Consider the following 19,603-nt stretch of genomic DNA (forward strand, 5'->3'; position numbering starts at 1 on the left):
GGGGGCTGCCATGTTGACGTATCGGACGCATAGCGTCCGCACGTTGCATCCCGGATGTGATGCTGCGAGTGCACGAGTAGCGCCTCGTGGTGTCCCATCCGGGGCGCAAGAAGAAGTGCCATTTTGGTGCTTCTTCTTTGCTGCGTCCGGGAACCGGGCGGTTTGGCTGCTGCGGTTCCCGGATGCAGCAACCGGCAGCGGCGCGAGGCTGCCCGTTTTGGGCGGTCTGTAACACGCCATTAATAGATTTGGGGGCATTTTTACTGTTTTGGAGTTCAAAAAAGGTCTCTCTTAAGCCTAAATAGACCGGGGGGGGGGGACATAAATGCAGTGGAAACGCACCCCATGCCCTCTAGTGGACATTTTGGAGCATATGGGGGCAAACATTTATTTTTTAAAAGTAAACTTTTTTAACCCTTGGAAGCCCAGGGACTCACAAATGTAGTGTAAATGCCCATTACAACATATTCTGGAGCAATTTTGTTCTGCAAAAAATATTTTTAAACCCTGGGGGGCCCTGGGGACTACAGAAACAGTCTTGGGGGCTGGATGAAGCCTGCAGGTTGCACTTTGCTCACCTTTACCCTAAAGACTAACATCATTTATGGCAAGATTCAGTATAAAAGCTTGTAAAATTTTTAATGAGCCACAAGCTCTCTGGTTTTACTGGAAACAGTACTATAACTATTCCTCTAAAATTTGGAATTTACTGAATTTGTGGGAATGTGCTATTTTATGTGTCATGACGTATGTACACTTGACCTACTGCTGTATATCTGCATAAGATACATGTGCGTAAATATCTGAGATGCTTGTGCTGTTTTCCCCTGAAGTAATTTGAAGAGCATGAAGACATGCAAGTTCGTTCTATGTATCAAACGCAGCATTGAAGAGCAGAAGCTCTAGCTTCCTCATGTGTTTTCAATCCATAGCATTTAATAATGAGTAATGAAAAGCCAAAGGAAAAGATATCCTGTGGATGCATCTTTGGCTTGTCTGAACAATATTCATGGTTTCAAATCCATTACTTCTATTTAGCCATAGCCATTATCAGTAATCTGTTCGCTACTTTCATCCCATTACTGGAGTCAAATTAGCTCATTAGATATTTCGGAAACAGAAACCATGCTTTAATTCTGCTTTGACATTAGGCAGTAGTATTCACTCCGGTTTACATACTTCTAAAAGTCTTCTGATGGAATATCACATTATGTCAAGCTTGTGAAGCACTTTAGAAAGCATTAGCACAACTTACACACACACACACACACACACACACACACACACACACAGAATGCAGTTCTTGCTCTTAATTTTGTTTTGTTTTTTAAATTACATTGATTCTGTGAGACTAAAAGGCATACTATAATGATGTCTTATTTAGCATGTCTGAAGAGATATGTTAAATGGCCTATTTAAAACAAATGCTACAGTTCCACAAAGTACAGCTATTCAGAAAATGATATAGTATTCTCTTTCCTCCTGGTAGTTTTTGCAGACTCTTTCATACAAGTACAATTGGCTCAAAATAAGGGCTGTGCAGTGATTTTTTCCCTTTGTATAGTCAGTAAGCACATGATAAAGTATGTTAGGCCTTTGAAGCAATTTCTGTCCATAGCAACGTAATTAGTTTTGTCACATGTTTACTGATGTTGGCTCCAGGGTGACACTGTACATAGATTACTCTATGTCCAATATTGGATACATGAAACCATTCTTAACTGATGTGTACTGTACTGACAGACTTCACATAAAGTCAAAACACAATACAGAAAAACAGAATGATGTAGTTTCAGAAAGTGATAAAGTTCAAGCTGAAAATTTAGGAGCACATATGTTCAAATAAAAAAGTTCTCTCAGTTAGCTAAATTCTAGTAAAGAGAATCCCACAGTACTTGCTAGTACCAATTGATGGTTAGTTTCCGCTATGAGCATAATGTATTTATTTTAACCTTACCAAACAGCATTTAATATTTTAAAGAAAATCAATAGCCTAAACATTTCAGGTACTGCTCCAAGTAATACAAACATGTTAGGAATAAATTCTAGTTTGCACAGTTGGGCTCCTAATACATAGGTTGACTCTCTGAGACACTATTTCTCCCTCCATTTGATCAGCCCACCATGTATACAAACAGTCTATATATTTAGCACATTTGTTAGCTTCTTATGCATGTTGCCATGAACCTCTGATCTCTCTCTCTGTTAAGTATGTGCGTGTGAATATGACTTTATGTCACCTGTCGACTTAAAGTAACCCCATAAATTTCATAGGTTTTTCTTGGGTGAGGAATACTCAGAAGTGGTTTTGCCATTTTTTTCCTTTGAAATATGGTTACAGCATCTGGTATTAATTGATGGACTGCCATCCAAGTACTAACGAGAGCCGATATTGGAGTTTAGCTTCTAAGATCAGACAGGACCTGGTGCCTTTAGGGTTCTTTTTTTTCTTTTTCTTTTTCCTGCTAAAAGTATATCTTTTTATCAGCACTCCCACTGCTCGAAGAGTTTGTCCAGAGTTTTGGGGTTCAGTAACATACTATGTGGATGACACCAAACTTTATTACTCCTTTGCCCCACAAGGCAAGGAAGATATTTTAGTTCTGAACCAGTGACTGTCATCAGTAAAGTGACTCTATCATTCTAGATGACCCATGACTGTAAGTGGGGCTGCCTTTGACGAGTGTTTAGAAACTTCAACTGGGCCAAAGCACTGTAGCCAGATTGCTAACTGGGGCAGACTACAAGGACATACAACTCCATTGCTGGAACACCTTCACTGGCTGCCAGTCCATTTCCTGGCACAATTTAAAGTGTGGCACACTTTTAACACAGAAGTAAGGTTCAGTGTTTAAAATGATCACATAAAGATGCTACCTTAACAGTGGAATCAAGTCTCATGAAGTTCCATTGTCCATTTAAGCACAGTGACCTGAGACGCACTCAAATAAGCATACACAGGACTGCAGTCTAAACAGACTGTGGCTGTTGTGTGGCTTCAAGTTGCTTCCACCTATTGGCAACCCTAAGGTGACCATATAATGGAGTTTGCTTGGCAAGATTTCTTCGGGGGGGGGGGTTACCTTTGTCTCCCTCTGAGGCTAAGAGAGCATGTTTTATCCAAGGTCACCCAATGGGTTTCCATGGCTCAGCTGGGATTTGAACCCTGGTCTCCAGAGTCATAGTCCAATGCTCTTACCACTACCCCAGGCTGGCTCTACTGCATGTTACTTTATGGTAGGCTGCCCAATTCCAATGGCACAAAGCATTATGATCAGACATAATGTACAAAACTGAAAAGCTGTATAACAAGATCTGTAATAGATTTTGTCTTGGATTCCTGAAAGAGCTGAAGTTGCAATGACTGCAACGGCAAGATGCAGTGAACTTGCAAAGGAGTATACATGAAGCTGGTGCTCTAAAACATTATCTAAATGAGAATGTAAAATATGGTTTATCCTTTCCAGCAAACCAAAGCATGTGAAGGCATTTGAAGCAATATTTGTGTACAGAATGCAAAGTAAGGATAAAACATCGATCTGCATGTAAATGTTCCAAAACTTTCTATCTAGCTGGTGACTCCCCCCTCCCCCCAGCCTCTTTCCTTGTGTCTAAGCAGCAATCAAATGTCATGTAGCTGGGAAGCTACTATTGTGCAGTGTTAATGAAGCATAGCGCTAAGAGAGAAAAAAAGGGAAACTCCAGATAAAGGACTGTTTGTTCGCACATGAAAACTGTACAAACAAATACTGTACAAACTATCCACTCATGAAAAGTTAAAGTCCTGAGATACTCTCTCCTGCTGTGATGCAGCCCAGGAGGTTTCACTTCTTTGTTCAATTTGTTCTAGTTTTGAAATGAATACATAAGACGCAAGTCTCCAAAAATAAAGAAACACTGTTGTTTTTCCTTTCCCCTTTGAATCCAACTCACGGGACTCTGCAGTATCTGGGTGACTCTCTTCCTTTGTTCCATCATGTTGAAGTCTTGCCGGAGGTCAGGAGACATATTTCTTTCACGGATGTAGTCAGGGTCATTTTCATTGATGCGGTCAAAATATCTCTCTTTGTGAGGCATGCTTGGTGGTGGAGGGGTTGTGATTACCCCCTGGCTTGTCTCAGCACTCATGCTTCAATCTGTATTGTTTTCTTCACCTGCAACAATAAGAAGTCAGGAGAAATTTAATGGTGTTTAAAAACAAGCCGTCAAATCAACTTATCAAGTATGGATGTATAAAATCTTCTGTCATTCTAAGAAGAAACAATGAGACAGAAATGCACCCAGAATCCTTCCATGTTTTGAGGAGAAATTCAGTGCTGGCTATCAGAGGTGGCAGTAGCAGATGAGAGAGAAAAGTTGTATAAAAATACGTTTTAAAAATGACAATTAGCTTTCTGTAACACATTAAAATATACTAAAATAAATCCAAAATCTACGGAAGTATTAATGAGTTAAATGTAAGCCTTAATATTTTATGGCAATTTGTTCAGTCTGCTTGCAGGATCTTCTCTACAACCATTAGCTATGTTACAGACTAGGTTTATCAAATGCTGACTAGCAGGATTACAAAATATTTCAACTCATTGAAATGTCTGGTGCAAACTACTATTCCCTGAGCTGTAATATGAACACAACAATTATCAAAGCATATTCACATGTAAGAGGGGCTGCCTAAATGCTGGGCAACTTTCACATCTGTTAAATTGTTTTTCTTTAACCAGAGGCCTAAAATCTGAATGTCCAGGCCCAAAGCCAAAAATTTTGGGTTGAGGTGGTTAAAATGTAATGAGGGTGGCCAGCACACTGTCAATGAAAAATAAGCGAGGTGTAGTATTTGTAAATAAATTATTAAATAGATTATATGTCTTCCACAAGGAAGTGAATATGTCAGCAGGAACAGCATAACCCAGTGAGATAAATGGCCACTCCATCCCTGCTCCTGGACAGAAGGACACTTGTGGTGAATGGGTGTCCATGGTCCCCATCCACTAGCCCAGACCTGCACAACTTAGCATTAGGCAGGGGCCAAAATTAAAATAGGTTGACCTCTTCGGGCCACACATAGATGGGGGGATGGAGCTGCCTTCCGAGCCCCACCTGGCAACCACTTTGCAAGACTCAGAGGACATGGGGTGTGTGTGTGAGGTGGTGTCCTCTGATGGCTGCCATAAGTCAGAAGCAACTTGAAGGCACAAAAGAACAACAACACCCCACTAGGAAAGGCAGGGTGGTGCAAAGGTTTAAAGGAGCCCTGGTGGTGCAGTGGTTAAATTCCTGTACTGTAGCCACTCACTCAAAACCATAAGGTTGTGAGTTCAATACCAGCGAAAGGGCTGAAGCTCGACTCAGGCTTGCATCCTTCCGAGGTTGCTAAAATGAGTACCCAGATTGTTGGGGGCAGTTAGCTTACAGTTGTAAACTGCTTAGACACTGTTGATTCAGTATGAAGGAGTATATAAATGAAGCTGTTTGTTTGTTTGTTAAGTGGGAGACCAGGGGTTGAATCCCCTCTCAAACCACTGGGTGAGCTCAGCTAGTCACATTCTCTCAGCCTCAGAGGATGGTATGACAGAGTCACCATAAGTTGGAAATGATTTGGAAGGCACATAAAAATAATGCATAGGATTGCCATAAGTTGAAGTTGACCTGGAGGCAATGAACAACAAAATGCTGCTTTTAGGACCCAGCCTGGATCTGGTGCCTCTTGGGGCAGACAGCTTGGGGTCTCAACCACCATGGAGGGCACTGAAGGAAAGGGTGAGTGGGAAAGCCCCTTGACCCTCTTCCTCTCCCCTTCTCGCCACTCTCTCTCAGACACTTCTTCCCTCGTCCAATAGAGCCACCAGCTGGCTCCCCCAATATTGCCACAGTGGGTTTGTTAACTTTTGCTGTTACTACTCAACAGACCTCTCTTTCCACTGCTGTTTCTTCCTGCTCAGGGTTTCTGGGATGGCAGCAGTGCAGGCACAGCAACCGAACGTCACACTAAAGTGGAGCCCAGCCACCCCCTTCTCCTCCTCCTTGTTATCTCCTTGGGTGGTTGCTAGTGCTGCCATCACTACAGCCAGCACATGGAAGAGGAGGAGGGCAGGGCAGAAGGAAGAAAATGTGCATCTTCCACATCCCCACAAGCCATAAAAAATGCTTTGAAGGGCCACATGTGGCCCATGGGCCATATGTTATGTAGGCCTGCACTAGCCCATAACTATGACCCTTATGACTGCCTCTCCCTGGAATAAAATCTTCAACATATTTATCCACTGCCTAAAAACAAGAGCATCTTTGTACTTGGTACAAGAGAATGACCTCATCTACTCTCAGAATTCTCCATAGTGTCCAGCTAACCTGAGTTCTTAACATAATAGTAATCTGTGGAGTGTCATAAACAATGGGAAATTTGAACATCTTTTTTGAAGCTTGGCACAGAGACAAGACCTCTCCCATTTGTGCAAATCCTGTGTACTGTAACCATAGGGCCTTATTTAACTCTTTGCTAGCTTAGAAGAATGAAAAGAGTAGTTAAGTGCCTTGCTACTTCTCTCTAAAGAAAGAGTTAGGTCCAACTGCCTGTAAGTTCTCTGTAGTTTCCAGACTATGGAAGTTCAGAGAGGCAAAGGAGGCAGCATGACCACAAAAAAGGTTTGGCTATTGAACCAACCTAGTTTGCAGACTTCTGATACAATATACAATTTCTAATTGTGACTCTATAATGCACAAACTTCTGTGAGCATCACTTTCAAGTTAGCTAGTAGTTTCAGTGGAATTTAACACTTATTTCCTGTAAACTGCTGCTAAAAGCTCACAAGAGGCCATCAGATGTGTCTAAGCCCTGAACAGTATCAAAAACTGTTCAGATATTGGGAAAGGAACATATGATTAGTTTTACTGAACTATAGCTATGAGTATGTTTATATAGTTCGGTTGCCTCCACCTGGGTATCACTCCAGAGATCCCCCCCTCCAGCTGCAATTGAAGAAACAGCTTGGATTTTAAATATCACATTGTAGAAACATTAGAATTCATGTTAGCTGTCTTTTAACACACACTGAACATGATAGTGCATGAATGCTGGCACACAGCTTATTTATATGTCATTTCTTCAATTTGTATATAATTTTTAATTCCTACCAGGTAGTGTACATACATCATTAGCTATGGTTTTTGCCCACATCTATAAAGCACGAAGCTCTTGTGAACATGAACAACTTTAATAAGAAAACACTGCTTTTCTGTACATTAAGATAAATACTTTTATACAGACATTAGCAATTCATAAAGTGGCACAAACTAAGGCACAGAATTATGAAATTATGCTCAGGTTGCACAGAGATGTCTTAGTAGGGTATACTATAAAAGGATACTAAATACATGAGTTGGGGCTGTGACCATGATTTAAAACCCCAAATAGAGTTCCCCATGGTAGCTACACAGGTACATACTAGCACACACAGATATTTATCTACTATTGGGGAAAACTGAGAATTTTGACTTGACTTGCATCTCCTGGTGCAACTCTCCAATTCCATCTCTTTGGTGTGGCTGCCCTTCCAAGACATCAATTTTCATGTGAGTGCAAAACAACAGGGAGCAGAAGAGATACACTCAGCTATTTTCCTTTAGTTGGACACACTGCAATATCCATCCATAGGGACCTCCCAGGTCCCTGATGATATTGCCGCTATGCATCCTGCAAAAGGAAAATAGATGGACCTGGACCTGCTCCCCCCACTTGCCACAAACATGGGTAGGGGACTGTCACACTGAAAAAGAGTGTGTGTGAGATTTTGGTCATTGCGCTACTGGAACAGAATTCTGCAATGACCAAAAAAGTGGGTTATGATGGCATATGTTGGACTCCTGTAATCTAGACGGTATTAACAAATGGATGTTATCAGTGTTGACAAAGAATTATAAATTTTTTAACTCCCCTTTCCTAGCTACTTAAAGAGTTTTTAAACTGTGGCTTGTCATCATTGTAGTACCTCTGTTTCTCCTGAAGAATTTGGATCTAAGACTCCACATTTTGTTAGGATGTAGAAAAACAACTACAATGGACATACTACAGAGTCACAATTTCTTCAACATGCTGACTACAGCAGTTATTTCACTCTAATAGTGGCAAATTTCTTTACAGCAATTAATTCCTAAGTTGTATGCTGGAATGTATTACTGAAATTTGAGAAATTAAAGATTTTTGAGAATCCTCCTTGCAACCCTGTTCTGAAGATATAAATGCCATACTCAAATAATCTGTCAAATCCTTTGTGAAGTCATTAGTTCCAGTCTGTTACTTTAAAATGCATTTGTACAGTGACAATAGTGTAAAAAAGGAAGATGCATGCAATTATAAGAGAGCCAGCATGGTACAGTGGCTTGAGTGTTAGATGAGGACTCTGGGAGACCAGGGTTTGAATCTCCAATCAGCCATGAAAACCCACTTGGTAACTCACTCAGCCTAAGAAGAAGGCAATGACAAACCTCCTCTCAATAAATAATGGCAGGAAAAGCCTGTGATAAGGGCACCATAAATCAGTCATCATGAAGGTACATAATAACAATACAAGTATGTGAACAGCAATGACAGTTCCCCCAAGGAACAGGAAACCTTATGTACTGTGATATCCTTGTTCTCATGCTATCCTTTATTTCAATTGGATGTGTCAATATTATAAGAGAAGATTAACAGTCTAAGTACAGTACTCTCTAAATTTGCACTTCAATTATTCCTTTTTAAATTTGCACATTAGAACTTGAACCTATTTAGCTCATTCCACAGTCTACACACGCTAAAGAGGACTGCTGAGTGAAAGAACCAGCCTCTCCATGCTGGCACCATGGCACAGCAGTACAATAGAGGGTTACCTTGATAGAGCTTCATCCAGGAGCCTACACAGTATAGCTTTGCCAGGCAAGGCCATTTGAGTTGGAAAGTCACAAGCCAGAATAAATAGCTAACAAGGGACTATTGGACTTTCTGAGCATTTTAATTATAGCAATACAAGTTCCAATTTACACTGCATCAGCTTAAAAGAACTCATCTGATTGGTGTTTGAACTAGACACTTCCTATAGGGCCACCTACATCAAGTCTAGTGAATAAAATTCTGATTACTGTATCTGATAACCTTTAAATAATCTTTTATTAAATCATTAAAATGAGATTAATATTTCATTTGGGCTTCCTCTTCTTTTTACATCTTCCATTTTAATAAACATTTTTGACAGAAATTGATAACAGATTTAGTCCCTACACTGTAACTATGCTTAAAGACTTACAACAGAAATAAATGTGTATTGTTTTGTTTTACTTTTGCTCTATCTCCATATTGCTCACTGTCCTCTTTCTCCTGTGTGAAACATTTTGTTACCTCCTCAGCACAGAAAACGTTTCCTCTTGCACTCTGAATAATTCACATTCTTTGAATTTATTTTATTCTGTTTATTAATTTATATCCCATCTTTCTCCCATGACAGGATTCAAGGCAGCTTACAATAACAGGCCTTTTTTATCCTGACATATACCATTTGCTGTCATGTTGAGATTTATATCATAGGCTTCTGATATCTGAACTAGTAGACATTAATGTGACATATTTCTTTTTCACAAATATGCCGCAAAAGACTTACCTCGTTCTTCGTATTTCTGACTAGTGTATTCATTAAACAGTCTGCTATCTTTGAGGACTTTTCTAGGATATTAGGAGTGTTGGGTTTTTTCCTACTTCCTTTCAAATCAATTACATAGTTTCCAATTATGATTGTTAGGTTCAGTTATGCAACTGTTAATAGCAGAAGAACTCAATTTAATTACCCTTTGAACCTCTCATCTCTACAAAATTAATTAGGATATGTAACCACATGACAAGTCCTATTACAAAAGAGGTAGCTTTTCCTATGAGATAAAACAAGCATTTGAGCTTTTATCCCTTTTATCCCTTCCCCCACATGCCAGCAGATTCAGAAACAGGGGAGGAGAGAAATAACATTTTAGCAGGATGTCAATAACTGTTCAGTTATTTAGCCACTTTTCACTACATTCAAAACACTACAATCCACAAAATATATCTATTTTTCATCAAAAGGCCAAACTGTCAATTGCTACAATGGAGGACAACCAGAATATTTTGTTATAAATCTGTATATATGATCACACCCCACAATTTTCCCCATTCAGACTAACTGAGCTGCTAGAACAGTTTTCTTTTCCTCTGTGACTTTTATTAAAAACAGACTTGTCTCAACATTTAACAATGGCTTGTCTTCCTCTGAGACAGTTATACACTTCAGCCAGATAATTAATTGCATTTTAAAGTTAAAGCCAGAAATAAAGAAGCAAAGGATTGTCTAACTCAGTGCTTGCAAACCCTTTAGAGACTGAGTGCCCAAACTCAGTGGTGTTCCCGCAGCAGGTGTCACCTAGTGCTGGAGGCTTCCAGTGTGTGTGTGTGTCTTCCCGGGGCGGGGCCTCCGGAAGGGACTTTCAGGAGAAACCCAAGGCACACTCTCTCAGCCTCAGAGAAAAAGAAAGAAAATTAGCCTGCCCAGGTATTTAACAGCTCATAGTTAATACAGTATCACCAAAGAATAAGGGATTGGTGAGGTGGTATACATGTGCCATGAATTTTAAAATTCAGCTCCCTGTTTTCCTCTTGTTCAGTCACTAGAATCATCTGCCCCCACTGCTACAGAACTGAAAGCAGTTGGTGCATAAGTACTATCACCCCTCAGAGTGAATTGAAAGAAGCAGCACTAAGACTATATGATAGTAACATGGAAATGTATATTATGTAGAATTATGGTAGCAAATCAGTCTTTCTTCTCAACAATGGAAGATCTCTATTGATGGTGATCATCCTGAGGTTCTTCAGGCAGATGAGGGCACTGATGGCTTGGAACTCTAGCACTGACTGGACTCAAAAGTAATAATTTGATTAAACTGCTCTTTTTGTAGGAGCTAGAAAACTATTTCACTTTGGGCTCTCTGTGGCCATTCTACATGCAGGATGCCACTGCCATCTATAAGGGCAAAAATGGGGCCAGGTACCCCCTCCCATCACCACAAGCCAGAAGCCCATGACTGGGGCTTGCAAGTAGAATAGTGGCGGTGGTGCCAGCAGTTAAGGGAGTGTGCATCCATCTGGTCTACTGGCTATTGTGGAAGATAAGAGTGTGATGGCAAACACCTGTTTTTTTCAGAGTGGGTTAAAGACCAGGGTTGGGCCAGATCTGCTGGAATGTCATCCAGTCTGTCTGGCCCAGGGTTGTTGGTCTGTGTCATTTAAACAGGACAATGCCATGCATTGGGGGGGGGGGGGATACAGGCTTTTTAGCCTATGCATACAGCCTCTTACTGAGAATCTCCCCAACATATCCATATGGGTGACTCAGAGAAGCATCTTTCACAGCCACTGAGCTTGATTAACAAATGTCTATCTAAGTAAAAAGCTCACTGGCTGCAAAGATGACAACAGGTGGCTTCCATTGTTAGAGAGCTCTATAGTCTAGGAACAGTGCATATGATGCACAATACAAAATCCCAATGCTACCTTAAACTTGCCAGATTTGGGCCAGAGTATCCATTATTGCCATCAGGAAATATATCTTTGACTGTGTTTGAATTCCTCAAATATCCAGAGAGATTAATATATTATATGTTAAGAATACATGTCAATTGTTGGAGGGAACTATTATTTTTAGAACAAATCTTGACAATTAATTTGATGAAATTTCCTCCAATTTAACCAAATTATTTCAAAATATATACAGTAAATGACACCTAATATATAAGTTGCACAAGATCTATACAAGAAAGCGACAAATGCAGTTTCAAGAGAGACAATGCAACAGACACACATTTTGCAAATGTCTGAAAACACACTGTTAGCTAACAAACACTAGAAACCTATTTTAGAAAAGATAAAAGATCATATTTGGCATTAATAGTTCTTATGACCTATTACACACCGTAATACAAAGACTCAGAATCTATTTTATCGCTAATATCTTGACCAATAGTGAATCTTGTACTTTACTAGACACAAAGCAAGACATCTAAAAGTTTGACACATATTCTATAACTTGGACATCACACTACTGTCTAAACTGAAAATTATATTTTAGAAGGATGGGAGAAGGTAATCTTTGAAAAAATTTCTTTTTTGATTCTTGGATAGTATAATATATACATTGTGTGCCATAAACATCTGTTTGTTTTTATACATTTTTATTTCTGGATTCATTATGGATTTGATTCTGCTTTGATTACCTCATAAACAAATAGACACAATTTTGAACTGTTTTCTGTGTCAACTAAATTTTCAACATTAAATTGAGAAGAAAAATTTGTTGTTGTTGTTGCTGTGTGCCTTCAAGTCATTTCTAACTTATGGCGACCCGAAGACAAAGCTATCATGGGTTTTTCACTTAAGTGATGTCAAACTGCATTATTTCTACAGTGTAGATGCATTCGAGAGCCAGCATGGCATAGTAGGTTGAGTGCTGGACTCGGACTATGGAGACCAGGGTTTGATTCCATGCTTGGCCATGAAACCCTACTGGGTGACCTTGGGCAAGTCAAAAGCTTTCAGACTCAGAAAAACCCATGATAGCTTTGTCTTCGAGTCGCCATAAGTTGGAAATGACTTGAAGGTACACAGCAACAACAACAACAAAGGGAGTTCAGTTTCTTAAAAGGGAGATACTGAAGGCATAATTCCAATGAGGAAGAAAAATGGGAGATGTCTCAAGAAGCCAGGATGGATGACTAAGGAACTTTCAAATGAGCTAAGTTTTAAATGGAACATATATAAGAAATGGGAAAAAGGCAGAGTTACTCAACACCTTTTTTGCTTCATTTTTTTCAGAAAAGGCAAAGGGTGCTCAACCTGAGAATAATGGAGTAGAGGACAGATTGGGGGAATTTCAGCACAGAATAAGTAAAGAGATAGTAAAGGAATACCTGTTTAACCTAAATGAATATAAGTCTCCAGGGCCAGATGAACTACATCCAAGGGTAGTAAAAGAACTAGCAAATATAATATCGGAACCATTGTCAATAATCTTTGAGAACTCCTTGAGAACAGAAGTCCCAGCAGACTGGAGGAGGGAAAATGTTGTCCCCATCTTCAAAAAGGGAAAAAAAGAGGATCCAAACAGTTATTGTCCAGTTAGTCTGACATCTATACCAGGAAAGATTATAGAGCAGATCATTAAACAGAGAGTCTGTGAACATGCCCTATGAGGAACGACTTAGGGAGCTGGGAATGTTTAGCCTGGAGAAAAGAAGATTAAGAGGTGATATGATAGCCCTGTTTAAATATTTGAAGGGGTGTCACATTGAGGAGGGAACAAGCTTGTTTTCTGCTGCTCCAGTGAACAGGACCAGGAACAATGTATCCAAGCTGCAGGAAAAGAGATTCCACCTGAACATTAGGAGGAACTTCCTGACAGTAAGGGCTGTTCGACAGTGGAATAAACTCCCTCGGAGTGTAGTGGAGTCTCCTTCTTTGGAGGTCTTTAAGCAGAGGCTGGATGGCCATCTGTCAGGGATGCTTTGATTTGGATTTCCTGCATGGCAGGGGGGTTGGACTGGATGGCCCTTGTGGTCTCTTCCAACTCTACGATTCTATGACCATCTAGAAGACAATAACATAATCACAAAGAGTCAACATGGGTTTCAGAGAAACAAGTCATGCCAGACAAACCTGATGTCTTTTTTTGATAAAATACCAACTTGGTAGATGAAGAGAATGCTGTGGATATAGTATATCTTGATTTCAGTAAGGCTTTTGACAAAGTTCCCCATGACATTCTTGCAAACAAGCTTGTAGAATGTGGGCTAGACAAGGCAACTGTTACATGAAAGCCAAAGGGTGCTCAACAATGGCTCCTTTTCATCCTAGAGAGAAGTGACCAGTGGGGTCCCACAGGGCTCTGTCCTGGGCCCAGTGCTATTCAATATCTTTATCAATGACTTGGATGAAAGAAATGGGAGATTACTTATCAAATTTGCAAATGACACCAAATTAGGGGGAGTAGCTAATACCCTGAGGATAGGATCAAAATTCAAAATGACCTGAATAGACTAGAAAGCTGGGCCAAAGCTAACAAAATGAAATTCAGCAGAGGGAAATGTAAGGTACTGCACTCAGGGCGGAAAAATGAAATGCACAGATATAGGATGGGGACACCTGGCTGAATGAAACTACGTGTGAAAGGGATCTAGGAATCCAAGTAGACCACAAGTTGAACATGAGTCAACAGTGCGATGCGGCAGCTAACAAGGCCAATGTGATTTTAGGCTGCATCAATAGAAGTATAGTGTCTAGATCAAGGGAAGTAATAGTGCCACTCTATTCTGCTTTGGTCAGGCCTCACTTGGAATATTGTATCCAGTTCTGGGCACCACAATTTAAAAAGGATGTTGAGAGACTGGAGCGTGTCCAAAGGAGAGTGACTAAAATGGTGAAGGGTCTGGAAACCATGCCTTATGAGGAATGACTTAGGTTGCTGGGTGTGTTTAGCCTGGAGAAGAGAAGGTTAAGAGGTGATATGATAGCCCTGTTTAAATACTTGAAGGGATGTCATATTGAGGAGGGAGCTACCGTATTTTCCGGCATATAAGACGACTCCCAACTTTTCCAGTTAAAATATAGAGTTTGGGATGTACTCACCGTATAAAACTACCCCTCTTTCAACGCACACCAAATAAAAAATTTAAAAAATATCAGATTTGATTTCAATATGATAATTTAAATTCAAATGCTTATGACATGCAGGTTCTTAGCAGGAAACCTTGTTGTATACAAAGCCTGCTTGGATTGGTCAGCTATCCCTGCCTGCCCATTGCTCCCTGTCCCCAAGATTATCAGAGTGGTAGCTGCTTTCATACGATCGCCTGCAGCCGCAGCCATTTTTGGGCTCCCCTCACCATATGCGGTGACCACAGATTTGCCAGTCCAGCTCGGAACTTTCAGCACCTGCCCTATAATATGACACCCGGCATATAAGACGACACCCAACTTTAGAGAAGATTTTCCTGGGTTAAAAAGTAGTCTTACATGCCAGAAAATACAGTAACTTGTTTTCTGCTGCTCCAGAGACTAGGACCCAGAGCAATGGATGCAAGCTGCAGGAAAAGAGATTCCATCTCAACATTAGGAGGAACTTCCTGACAGTAAGGGCTGTTTGACAGTGGAACACACTCCCTCAGAGTGTGGTGGAGTCTTCTTCCTTAAAGGTCTTTAAACAGAGGCTAGATGGCCATCTGTTGGGGATGCTATCATTTAGATTTTCTGCATGGCAGGGGTTGGACTGGATGGCTCTTGTGGTCTCTTCCAACTCTATGATTTTATATTTATATTCTGGAATTCTTACAAATTGAGTAAGTGTGCGCTCATTTCCTTGATGACTGTTAGAAACTGTGGGATTTAAGAAGCAAACATTTTATCATTTAGAAATTGCTTATAGCTCACAGACAATCAGTTGCAACTTCACTGTAAAAGAGAGAGAAACAAAAAATAAACATGGGAGGGAATAATGTTGTAAAAATATACAATAAAACCATAACTTATGTAATGTAATGTAATGTAATGTGTGTGTGTGTATGCGCTGCAAATAAACTGACAGTCAACAGTAATAGGTCACCTCTCTCAGCATACTTCATCTCTCTCCCCTCCCCAAACATTTTTCCTTTACTCTGCTCCAGGGTAAAAGTTTTTCTTTAAGCTTGGTTGCCTACTGAGCAAACAAAAGCAGGCAAATAATCAGGAGAGCAGTACATTTGTTACAAAACATCCATTAATCAGGTGACAAGCTTTCAGGAACTCTGTTTCAGCATCTACCATGAAAGTAGTTGCTCTGTTCTCAAGTACTTCATGAAACTAATCACAGAGACAGATTAAGCAAAGAAGGGATGTATCAGCAAGGCTGTTTTACTCCCTGGTTATGGTCATTTACCCAACTCCAGCTGGCTTTCAAATAATAGAGATTCTTGATTTCTTACATACAGTAAAGGAACTCAAATCTTATTGTTTATCGTTGGCTTCACCTAACCCCAGAAAAACTCAATCACTTCGCTAGCTCTACTGCTACAAATGTTTCTCAGGTTAGCTGCTCTTCAAACACACACATAAATCCTAAAACCACTTGTTTTCTGATTTTTTAAAAAATGAAGTGGTTATTCAGTTTCCTTTGAATATTTTATAATGCTGAGCAGTTACTGAACATTACAAAGAATTTCTTTAGCACTTTATATACTTAAAATACATCTCTTCCATGCACATGTACTAGGAAACAGCTCCAGTAGCAATTTATTTCTTAGCAAATAGACATTAAAATTTCAAATGCACATCAACATTAAATAACAGATTGTTCTTCAAAATCCCTCTCTAAAAAGCATACAACTTTGGACCAGTTATGGAAACTGGAAGAATACAATGCTTGGAACAATTCCCATTGAAGAAATTTTACAATTATTGTGGCTTTTTAGCTTAGGAAAAAAGACTGGTACATACATTGTAAGTTTTTATACATTGATGGTGGATAGGGAGAAAAGATGAAGAAAGATATTATGGCAATCCAATAATACCAATGATAATAGCATTTACATATCTATACAACTTAATAGTGAACTCAGCACTCTCTAAGCGGTTTGCAGTCTGTAAACCAATATCCCCCAACAAACTGGGTACTCATTTTACCAGTCTATGAAAGAACGGACAGCTGAGTCAACCTTGGAGCCCTGGGGTTAAACTCACAACTTTGTGGCTGCAGGACTGGCATTTAACCATTGTGCCACCAGGGCTCCTTTTAATAAGGCTTAACTGTGTGAGAATCAGGATATACTATTGGAAATACTTTAGGGCCCAAACAGACCAGCTGTTTTGGGTCACTTTGGAGGTATGCTGTTTAAATGCTGCATGCGTCCTAAGAAAATGGAAGCCGCACCAAAGCCATGCTCCAGTCCTCAGGATTGGAGTGCAGCTTTGGCACAGCTTCTGGCCTCTTAAGATGCGTGTGTCATTTAAACAGCATGCCTCCAAAGTGACCCGAAGCAGCTTTATTTTGGCCTGTTTGTTCAGGCCCTTAGCACATTGTTAAATTAATCCCCTACCACAAGAAACAGTGGTGGGCATCAACTTGAATAATTTTTCTTCTTATTTTCCTGTGTTATTTATGTCCTTATGCAAGTTTAGTTATGCCTTGGAAGATATGTTTTCTATACAAATCAACACATAAATTGCCTTCATTTTATCCTAGAACAGAAGAATCCCTTATTCTGGAATGTAAGAACATGCCTGCTAAATCAGTCCACAAATTATTTAGTACACCAGCGTATTACCCACATTGTACTATCCATAAAAAGACATTAGGAGAATAGATGACTCTTACTGTTGTTTCCCACTAAACACTATTCAGAGGCTACCCAGGGTTCCGGTAATAGCACAGATCCCCCACCTGTCCCCAATCCAGACTAGAGCTTGGATTACAGCATCCTGGAACAGATGACCAAACATTCAGAAAGATATAGTAGTAATGGGAGATTTCAACTATACTAGTATTTGTTGGAAATCAAGCTCTGTCCAGAATACAAAGTCCAACATATTCCTCAGCTGTCTTGCAGACAATTTCACTGTCCAGAAGATGGAAGAGGAAACAAGGGGGATCACCTATTTTAGATCTGATACTAACCAACAGTGATGACATGGTTAATGGGGTGAAAGTGGTGGGATATTTAGGTAGAATTGACTATGTTCTTCTGCAGAAGAAAAGGGAAGCAAAGCATAGTCAGACACACATTCCACATGTTAAGAAAGCTGATTTCAATAAATTTAAGGAAATACTGGGCAGGATCCTGTGGTTAGGAACACTAAAAGAGAAGAGATTTCATAATGGATGGGAGTTTCATAAAAGTGAAACATTTTTAAACAGATGTTCAATGACCATCTTTGATTGTGTATTCCTGTATGCTAGGGGGTTAGGCTGGATAGGGCCCTTGTGGTCTCTCCCAACTGCACGTTGTTGTTGTTTTTTACTCTATATACCTGCCACTGTTCTGGAGGTAGCATACAGTTAGTTTCCGCTGAATGCTATTAGCACAGGCTTTACAACCTGAAGTTCTAACAGATTAATGCTACCTTCCCACAGGTAGATTTCACGGCTTGAAATCAGAATTTGAATCTGGATGGCAGATGTTTTTTGAGAATGGGGCAGTCACAGCTTCATACATGTCTTCAGGGAAAGTTCGGTTTCTCCATTACTCTAAATCTAAAGTCTTATTGCATCTAACTCCCAATTAATCTCTACTCTTCTTTATTCCTCTTTTCTGGAAAGCCTCACAATAATTGCTATTTCATTATATATTTTTTATTTTATTATAAACTTTCAATACATATACATTTTCTGCTCTGATACATCTCTGTCCCCCATCTCTTTTGTACCTCACAAGCGTACTCTGTTTCCTAGTCTTCACAATTCCTTTTATTCCATACTTGGTTCATTGTGTTTTGGTATTACTTTGGATCATTGTTTACTGAATCAATGAAAACAAGTCTGCACTAAAATAAAGCTAAGGGACACACTGGGAAAAGTATCCATAGCACACATCTCAGGTAACTTCCTCCAGTAGTGATGCTGAAGGGGGATTCATTTACTGAAGATAGAGTAGTAACTTCATGTCACATTTAGAGATGCATCATCTAAGTAAGTGAGGTGACATCACATTGGACTCACTGCTTTCTTTAGGAGGAACTTCCTGACAGTAAGGGCTGTTTGACAGTGGAACACACTCCCTCGGAGTGTAGTGGAGTCTCCTTCTTTAGGTCTTCAAACAGAGGCTGGATGGCCATATGTCAGGGATGCTTTGATTTAGATTTCCTGCATGGCAAGGAGTTGGACTGGATGGCCCTTGCGGTCTTTTCCAACTCTACAATTCTATGATTCTTTGTTGTGGCCTTCATATCACTCAAGGATTTGATTCACATGTCTGGGAAGATATGATCTAGGCCTTGCTGAGAACTGCAATTTCTTTAAGATATCTTGGAGATGGAACCCAAATCTTAAAATGAAATTCATTTATGTTTTGTGTACACCTTATACAGTACACACAGGCTAAAGGTAATTTTATACATAATATTATTAATAAATTTATGAATGAAACCGTCAAAAATGAAAAGTGTCACTATCTCAGCAACCTATGTGGACTATTTTGGAATTCTGGATAAGAGATATTCAACCTATAACAGGAATGTGAGTGAGGTCTCCTCATTCCATGTTGCCTCTGGGAGTATCTCAATGACTGGCAGTAAGTGCTCACACCCTGCCAGTTGTGACAAAAAAGCAAATCTGATAGAAAAAATTTCATATAGCATGAAGTAGATGAAATACCTGTGTCCAAAGCCAGTCTGGTTACAGTAAAAAATTCCTGCTAAGACCCCAAAGGCAAATATTTTCAGTTCATGCTTTAGCAGAGAAAATGGGACACACAAAAAAGCAAAGAAAGCAACTTCCACACTGTTGTGCTTTACAGCAGTAGGGCCTATGGGGAGAAATGTCCCTCAGGACCCTCCATGCATCCTCCTCTCAGCCAGTAAGTGAGGGATGGG

At 39.9% G+C, this 19,603-nt stretch overlaps 1 protein-coding gene across 5 annotated transcripts in view; it reads right to left on the minus strand.

Annotated features, from left to right (window-relative positions):
* Nucleotides 1-19,603, minus strand: part of ADD3 (adducin 3) — a 226,427-nt gene that overhangs the window by 81,894 nt on the left and 124,930 nt on the right. For all 5 annotated transcript variants that reach the window (XM_042456390.1, XM_042456389.1, XM_042456388.1 and 2 more), the window contains one exon: nucleotides 3,934-4,154. In XM_042456390.1, coding sequence (XP_042312324.1) covers nucleotides 3,934-4,128 — 195 coding nt within the window. In that variant the 5' untranslated portion in view covers nucleotides 4,129-4,154. The remainder of the gene's footprint in view (nucleotides 1-3,933; nucleotides 4,155-19,603) is intronic.

The sequence above is a fragment of the Sceloporus undulatus genome, chromosome 3, assembly GCF_019175285.1.
Source record: "Sceloporus undulatus isolate JIND9_A2432 ecotype Alabama chromosome 3, SceUnd_v1.1, whole genome shotgun sequence".
NCBI lineage: Eukaryota > Metazoa > Chordata > Lepidosauria > Squamata > Phrynosomatidae > Sceloporus > Sceloporus undulatus.